The sequence below is a fragment of the Mixophyes fleayi genome, chromosome 4 (genome assembly GCF_038048845.1).
Source record: "Mixophyes fleayi isolate aMixFle1 chromosome 4, aMixFle1.hap1, whole genome shotgun sequence".
Classification (NCBI taxonomy): domain Eukaryota; kingdom Metazoa; phylum Chordata; class Amphibia; order Anura; family Limnodynastidae; genus Mixophyes; species Mixophyes fleayi.
The window spans coordinates 322,903,540-322,912,906 of NC_134405.1; the positions used below are offsets into that span (position 1 = coordinate 322,903,540).

The window sequence follows — 9,367 nt, forward strand, 5'->3', positions numbered from 1 at the left end:
GTTGTAAACAAACTGAAAAGAAGAAATATTTTACAGGATTAGCCCTGCCTTTAGATTGCAAGCTCATACGGGGAATGATTTCTATGCCACAATGTTTTAGCTTATGTTTATTATGCATTATTTGCATTTGTATCGATCGATCTGTCTATACATCCATCCAGCTCTTTGTATGTTCTGTATAATAACAAAAATAGATGGGCAGCTTCAGATCCTCTCCATTAAAAATATGAATCTATATAAAATGCAAGTTTGAACTTGAAACTTGCCTGTCAGCTTTATCCTCTAAGATGCTTGCATCATCTATTTGTCATTGCAACTGGTGATGGATACATGTTCTTCCTAGAGGGACAAGTCATTAAGCTATCAGGAATGTCAGTGTCCCCTCTGCTTACCAGCTCTCACAAGGTTAATTAGTAGAAGTTTAAATCGATGTGCTAATTCTTATAGACCATGTAACGAAACAAGGGGAACAGAGACGGGGAAGGAAAGAGAGAAGGTTTGGCAATGAGCTAAACCAGAGGTGGCTGCTTCGCGTGTGACACATCCCCTGTTATTTGGCGTCTGGACGTCAGTGCTCTTTGGGGAGGGCGAAAGACTGGAGCAGGTTCTAGCTCAGTGACAGCCAGTCTAGTGTAACCGCAAAGGAACTCACACAAGGAGGGGGCACAGTCAATATCAGACTCTTACAATCAACTGATTGCATAGAAGAAGAAAAAAACTGATGCTACCCATTTAGAAGATCCTGAGCAACAAGGGAATATGGAGACTGCCAAGCGCAGAGATGCCAATCAGAGACTCTGTACAGATGTGATGGGCGCATCAGTGTGAGATTGTTGGAGTGGAAGAGGATGCACAGCAACGGGGGAACTGCCGATCTGCTGTGAATAGGTGTTTAGACGGAAAGACTGAAAGGCACAGATTATGTGGGGTGCAGCTGTTTAGGGTCTCTTCAGCCACCCAGGGGCAGAGGTTGCGCTCCAATATTGAAGAGAGACAATAACCTAAAGAGGGAGAGATGACTGTGGTGTCCGGGGAGACCGTGGATGAGACACTGTTGCCCCTTAGTGCCCTGGGACAAGAGGGCTATGATCCAGAAAGGGTCACCCAGGACTGCTGTGAGAGGGTGGTCATCAACATATCAGGGCTCCGGTTTGAGACCCAGCTGAGAACTCTGGCTCAGTTCCCCCAGACCTTGCTGGGAGACCCAAGGAAACGGATGCGCTTTTTTGACCCGTTAAGAAATGAGTACTTCTTTGATCGCAACCGCCCATGCTTCGATGCTATATTGTATTATTATCAATCTGGGGGCAGGCTCCGCAGACCGGTCAATGTCCCAGTTGACATCTTCTTGGAGGAGATTAAGTTTTATGAGCTGGGAGAGGAGGTCATAGAGATGTTTCGGGATGACGAAGGGTTCATCAAGGAAGAAGAGCGCCCTTTGCCTGATAATGACTTTCAGAGGCAGATTTGGTTACTCTTTGAGTACCCAGAGAGTTCAGGACCCGCTAGGGGCATTGCAATTATTTCTGTCCTCATTATTCTTATCTCCATAGTCATCTTCTGCTTGGAGACTCTGCCCGAATTCAAGGAAGAAGTTAGGCTCTCAGGTGAACATCTAGTGGTCAATGGAACCCGCACTACAAAGGGACATATCTTAACTGACCCTTTCTTCCTGATTGAGACTCTGTGCATCATCTGGTTCTTCTTTGAGCTACTGGTCAGATTCATTGCCAGCCCAAGCAAACCTGCTTTCTTCAAGAACATCATGAATGTTATTGACATTGTGTCCATCATCCCTTATTTCATTACCTTGGGAACCGAGTTGGCTCAGAACAGTAACAATGGGCAACAGGCCATGTCCTTGGCTATTCTGAGGGTCATCCGCCTGGTAAGAGTATTCCGGATTTTCAAGCTCTCCAGGCACTCTAAAGGGCTTCAAATCTTAGGCAAAACATTGCAGGCCAGTATGAGGGAGCTTGGTCTTCTCATCTTCTTCCTCTTCATTGGCGTCATCTTGTTCTCCAGTGCTGTGTATTTTGCAGAGACCGATGACCCAGAGTCTTTATTCACCAGCATCCCTGAAGCTTTCTGGTGGGCAGTGGTGTCCATGACCACAGTGGGATATGGTGACATGTACCCTCTAACCATTGGTGGGAAAATAGTAGGGTCTCTGTGCGCCATAGCTGGTGTCTTAACCATCGCCCTTCCAGTACCTGTCATCGTCTCCAATTTTAACTACTTTTATCACAGGGAGAATGACCACGAAGAGCATTCAAAGTACACCCACGTCACCTGTGGGCAGCAACCCTCTTCTTTTGGAGACCTAAAAAAGAGTGAAAGCAAACAGTCATTCAACAAATCGGATTATATGGAATCGGAAGACCCGGATGAATCCAAATATTCGCAATTCACTGCCAACAAAAACTATGCAGAACAAACAAAGTTAACTGAGGTATGACCTCTTGGTAAGTCCCCAGAACAATCGATCAACGCAGGTCTGTTGGTAACGACCTCACTGGTAGTGCTGGCAAGCACATCATCACCAGCCTGTGATGTGTGCAAGAAGGTGACCATGCACTGTGGAGAGTGAAGAATATACAGTAGATGTTTAATAATGAGAATCCTAGCTGTCAGGTTGTCCTAGAATTATTGCTTTTTTCTTTTAAACCTGTCAATTAAATTAGGATGGAGATGGTGTGGGTGTTTAATAACTATAATGCACAGTAAACCTATACATAGTGAGAATGGTGATATTGTATAAATAGACAACTCTATGCAGAAGTCTAATTGTTGGTTGCTTCTAAGTAAGGAGATTTATGTGTGGATCTGGCTTTCCCAAGTAATATTCTACCCGGCAGTGACAATCCACAGCAATCACACGCTAGCACATTACTTACATGGCAGAAACTGTTTTGGATAGATTTTTGCAACCGTGCCATTCACTGACAAGGACTCTGATTATCATATGAGAACCATCGTGAGCCTCTAGGGCTGAAGAAGAGCTGTCTGGAGCTGTGACCAGAAACGTACGCATCTAATTCAACGCAAGGTCACTGTTTAATGTTTATTTGCAGAAAAATGATAACGTCATCATAATGCACTTTATGTTGGAACATACAGTGTAATCAAAAAAGTCAATATACGGAAGAGTGAAGGCTCGCAGCCATGACTGAATGATTGGTTCATTTCCTCACCTTAGTGTATAAACATCTGCAGTTTTTTGCACTGTGTCTTCATTTGTTTACATCATTGCTGTTCTTGGAATTATTTTTTTTAACTCTTTGACTGCTAGAGATTTCTGCACTTCTGAACTTGGTGAAGGGTTAAATTTTGTGGTGTGCTTTCTTTTGTTGGTTTACCAAATATTTCCTTATCTGTAAGTGCCTTGTAAAGTGAAGTGTAAGGTAAAAAAAACTTGGGTTGTGTACATATTTGAATCTACCATGCATTAGACCAGACGATACTAAATCACTTGTTTAGAGAAACTCTCATCTAGGGGCCAGAGGTGAAAGAGGTTTGGCAGTAATGTATATTGTGGAATCGGTTACATTAATGTTAAATCAGCCATACATGCAGTAAAATATATTTTTTTACTGATATTTTTTCATTGCATTCGTTTATTTGGTTCCAATTGATCCATATGTTGAATACTATCACCGCACGATATTATCAGTAAACATGACCTATCACCGTGACGACTCATCTGTTGCCAGGCAAAGATTACATAGAATAGGACATTATGGAAATTGACAGATACCAGATCAGAGTGCATGTGTTTCAAAGTAAAGTTATATTTCCCCTTAAAGTTTTATTTAAAGGGGAACTGTCATCATGATGTAGGATGCTATATAATTATTTATAACTTAATTTTGCAATTATTTTGATCACATTTCTCAAATTCTAATAACATTTCTCATTACTGTTTTGTTGTCTGTTAAATGATTTTTCTCTAAAGTTCCTTAGCAGTGACATCTGCGATTTTCATGTAAGTACGACCCAGGATACTAGTGAAAATAATGAACATAATAAAACCTTTTTTTCTTATTGACAGAAATTGCTTTGCTTAACTAAAATTCATTTTAGAAAACAAATAAAAAAATATATATTTTGATGATATTTGTACTTTAACAAGAAGATTAAAGTAGACTCTTCCTTTGCACCTAGTGGATGCATCCATTTGTCAGCTAAATCAATAAGACTGCTTGCTCTTGAAAATTGGTACAGTCCACAAAATGACTGCCTCCACTGTGGAAATATGACAGGCGCATTTTACTATTGCTCGTACAGTAGGTAAAATAGTTTTTATACAATCAGTGCTGAAATCGTACACGGTTCTGAGCAATTACCTATATTTATTAAAACCATGCATTATTTGAGTATAATTGAACATTGTTTATTTTATAAATGTTTTTTTACTTAGAGTTTTGTTTTGATGCTCCACATCTACACAATGTCTGTGGATTGTTATTTTTTTTGTTATTAGGAACAACAATGCCACAGTGAGGAGTTTCATAACAAAGCTATAAATATAAAAATAACTAAGTATGTTTTGATATAAAGAATTATAAAGCTCAGTTCTATTTATTTTACACAAAGTATAAAACATTTTTGATTATAGTTTGGGGTCAATTGGCAGTTACTTAAAAATGCAGATTCTTGGGGGTTTACCGGCATTTTTTAAAAGCAGCAATTTTATTAAAGGCGAAACTCGATGGGCTTTTCCTTTAATAAAATTGCAGTTTTGAAAAATGAAGGCAGACCACTGAGAATTGGTGGTTTTAAATAACTGCCGGTCGATACTTTTACCACTTTGTCTTTTATCAAAAATATTTGGTGCTCATTTAATTTGGAGCCCTATTCATCATTTATTATTATTATTATTATTATTATTATTATTATTATTATTATTATTATTATTTTTATATCTTCCTTGTAGCTTTGTAACTATTTGTACAGTATTTTACATTGCCACATTATTTGGGAATCCAGAAAATGCACCCACTACCTTTCCATTGTATATTTTCATTTAGAATATGTCGTATCTTGTCCTATACATTTCCTCTAAAACATGTTTCTCCTTTCAATATTTTACAGAACCCTTTTTTATACCTGATAGTTTAAGTCCATTTTTTATCAAATCAAGACCATGTCAAGGAATACTGCCTGGTGAATATGGTGATTCAGTGTCAGCTGTTTCCTTTAAAATGTGTCAGACTGTTTATCAGAATGCAACGTTATGTAAAAGTGACTAAACATTGCGATGTGCACCGTCACAGAGGGATTTAAAAACTTTCTCTGTCACTAAGGTATTTACTATTATTTTGATATAGGGCATTGTTCAAGGCTGTCATGACACTAAATGAAATACATAGGTAACAGTAAAATCACTTTAGCATAAAAGAGCATTATGCAGGGTATATAAATATAATGAGAACAATTTCTATGACTTGTTGAAGTATTTGAAATTATGTGCTGTTTTTGTGTCATTTTCTTAATACTATCTGTGACTGGATCACTATTAAATAACTTTTGGTAAAAATGTATTTAAAGCAAATAGCGCAGGGCACTTATTTATGTAATTGCATTTGCACTTATGTTTTGATATTGGTTATATTGTGAGATACGTAATAGTTAGTTCTGAGACCAAGGGAAGAAATTCATCTCTTGTCTAACCTTGCTATAGGAAATGCCTATTTCTGATGTGTATATCTGATACAATGAGCCTGTGTTTACAAAGCCTCTTGTGTATTGTCATGTGGGAAACTAGCTTGTTTTGTTTTTTGTTGTTCTGTGTGAATATGTATTCCGAACGGTCTGATGAAAGGCCCCATGTTAATTAGATCTTTTGATGTGTGAGGTTTAACTTGGAGACAGGAAGGTTTAATTTAAAACGTGCTGCTATATTTCCTGCATCTCAAACAAAGATGCAGGATATCACAGCAAGGGTTTTAAGAATTTCATAGCTAAGTATAAATATTATTGGCTTTGCAATGCATGTAAAATTTATGTTTGTGTAAATAGAGTATATCCTGATGCTAAAAATAGCATGTGTCTGACAGGTATAAATGCTCTGACTTGTACACTGAAATGTATCATTCTGATGTTCCATCTGACCTGACCACTGATACCCTAAATCAGTGAGACTGTCCTTGTCAGGACACTTGAGCAATAAAACATCACTCTGCTTCAAAGACCTGCTTGACAACTTCTTCAATATCGCTGTAATCCTGTGACCTGCTGATTAGACCCTAAAATCGAATCCATTCTCCGGCTGATTCTAAGGTTTGGACCCAAGTTTTTCCAGTACCACCACTTTGCCTGCTACCTGCAGCTCTGGTCAGTGTGATAGGTGTCACGGGCACTAGGAGTCTTTACCCAGGGATCACCAGGTGATGGGCTTACCAGAGCAGTATAGATGGTAATATGGTACACTGGTAGCGGGGTGATCACGGAACAGGAGACAGCAGATGATAGAGATGCTCGTGAAAGTCTATGACTAGCAGCACTGGTAATATATATATAGTAGTACACGAGGAACTGAATGGACAAAGGAAACGTGAGGGTAGTCAGTGGTCTGCGGTAGCAAGTTGTACCACTGCTATAATGAGGAGGAATGTCCAACAGCAACGAGGAGGTGATGAGAGTCAGCGGTCTGCGTTTAGCAAGTTGTACCGCTGTCTAGGTGAAGGAATGGAATCCAGGTGGAGGTATCCGGGGAGTCAGTGGTCTGCGTTAGCAAGTTGTACTACTGCTATGTGAGAGGACACTGGAACAGGTGACACAGGGAACAGGGATCAGTGGTCTGCCTCTAGCAAGTTGTACCACTGAATATATATGTGAGGAGGAGCACGGGGAGAGACTGCAATACAGAGGATACACGGGCACCCTGAACTTGATCCACAATGACATGCACAATATAGTAATGACTGAACAGCACTGCACAATAATATAAAGTCACAAGAACTATCCGGGCAAAAGATAACACAGTCAATGATGGCAATAGTCTCAGCGGATAGTAAGCTCCAGAGGAGAACAACTCAGTCCAGCAAGATATGCAATACACGAGCACAGTCAATGAGAAGTATGCATACCGTGGTTCAGGAGCAGGCTGTCAGACAGGAGTGCAGAGATACCTGAACGGCTGGAGGCCGGCAGGATGCGAAGTCCCTGGAGGGTGAAGCGGTAATCAAGTAGGTGCAGCGCACAGGTAGGTAGACCAACAGGGATAGCAACAAATACTCAGGAAGCAGTAGTATGTAGAACTGGACTCCTGGAGAACCCTGAAGAGTAGCGATGGTCTAGACGAGATGAAAGCAGCGAGGCGTAGATCCGATGCAGACTGGCGAGTAGACACCGGCAGGAACACTGAGAAGCACGGAGAGCGGATCAGTTGCTGCAGACACGGGTAGAACTGAGGAGTAGCAGCCAGCAGGACTCTGCAGGTACACGGAGGTAGCGGATAGAAATCAGCAGGTGCAGTCACGATGACACACGGGAGAGTAGAGCTGAGCTGGAACTGTTGAGCACGGAGAGCAGCGGATAGGAATCAGCTGGTGCAGTCTCGGGGAAACACAGGAGAGTTGAGGTGAGCTGAAGACTGTAGTGCACGGAGGCAGCGGATAGGAATCAGCTAAACAGTCACAATGAAACACAGGAGGGTTGAAGTGGTCTGAAGACTGTAGTGCACGGAGGCAGCGGATAGGAATCAGCTAACAGTCACGATGAAACACAGGAGAGTTGAAGTGAGCTGAAGACTGTAGTGCACGGAGGCAGCGGATAGGAATCAGCTAAACAGTCACGATGAAACACAGGAGAGTTGAAGTGGTCTGGAAACCACAGGAGAGTTGAAGTGGTCTGGAAACCACAGGAATCAGCAGCGCTGAATACACGAGGAAACACAGGAACACCTTCAGAGGCTCATGGGGAATGAGACTCCAAGATCAGGCAACGAGGTATGGAACTCAGGTGCTTTAAATAGGGAGTGTTGCCTGATCAACCAATTAACTAAAGGGACAGGTACTGAAGGTTTGAAAGGGCTGCGCATGCGCAGACCCTCAGGATGGTAGACGGCCACGGTTCCTAAATACACGGGAAGAAGCACTCACAGTCTGGTGAGTGACAATAGGCCAGGGAGGATCCTACCACAGCAACCCGGATCCATAGTAAGAGGTCCGGAGTTACCAGTCCAAGTACAGGAGTACCCTAGCAATGACAGTTACCCAGAAGGAACGAGGTTCTGAGCGCCATAAAGGAGTTCAGTGGTGGCAGCAGGCCCCTCCCACTGCGGCAGTAGGGGCGTATTCGAAATAACGAAAGGGAACGGTGGCAAAGTAAGCCCAGCCGGTTCCCAGCAACAACAGAGGGTGGCATAGGCGGTCCATCCTGTCACACTATCTTTATATAGCGAGGCCAAAATAATTAGATGTTCTCCAAGAGTGAGAAACAGGAAATATTTTTTTTAAGTACACCATTTACTTACACACCTTCATCCTATCAGTTTGCTAGGAACTAATGATATATCTGAGGCATGAGGCATGAGGCGCAGACCTCAGTGATGTTTGCTAGTTAGTGGAGAGGCTGTGTTCTCGTAATGCAAGCTCACAATATGATTGGCTGTGTGTCGCTGATGGGTCCTGTTTAAACAGGGGTAGAACAGTACATCGCTGGAACCCATAGCTAAATTTGGGTATGGGCTGTGATTGGTGGACCCACCTGATCTATGTGCCCTCCATAGCTGCCCCACCGCCTGCTCCCCCTTTAGTTATGCCCCTGACTTTAACCCCTTCACTTAATATGACCCTTGCAAATGACCTCATATGCAACCAAGTAGCGCTCTATATGGATCTAATAGTTACCGCTACTCAGGTTGTAGCGGAACTATTAGTAATAAAAATTGTGGAGACCTGTTTCAGTCTCTTATGACTTCTAAAAGTCTCCTCTGGTTAAAAAGAAAGGTAAAAATAGTGGAAAAAAAGTCTAAATAAAAGTTAAAAAGCCGACATATCCATGTTTCTGTCAATTAGACTCCCTGAAACACATAATTGGTATCCTTGGGATAACTAGAGTCGTATATTTTGAAGGGACTGCTGTAAATATATAACAGTAATCATCAAAAAAATAATGGAAAAGTATTTTTATTATTACTATTGGCCTTAGCAGGTAGCTATATAAGCCTATAGATGCTCTTTCATGTAGAAAAAATATTAATCACATGTATATGGAAGGAAAGCTACTTAATTGACATGTAAAGATTGAACAAATGTATGGCCCTTTTCTACAAAACCAATTTATGTTTTTAAATCTATGAAACAATATTTAACATATATGGGGTAAGCGCAAAACGTGTTTTTTACAATTGCGCAGTGAG

The 9,367-nt window shown here is 41.2% G+C and overlaps 1 protein-coding gene across 1 annotated transcript; it reads left to right on the forward strand.

Annotated features, from left to right (window-relative positions):
* The first annotated feature begins 379 nt into the window (after window positions 1-379).
* On the forward strand, window positions 380-3,599 carry LOC142153009 (shaker-related potassium channel tsha2-like). Its single transcript, XM_075210213.1, has one exon. It carries the CDS (start codon window positions 1,016-1,018, stop codon window positions 2,456-2,458), a length of 1,443 nt encoding a protein of 480 aa, XP_075066314.1. The 5' UTR covers window positions 380-1,015; the 3' UTR covers window positions 2,459-3,599.
* The last annotated feature ends 5,768 nt before the right edge of the window (window positions 3,600-9,367 follow it).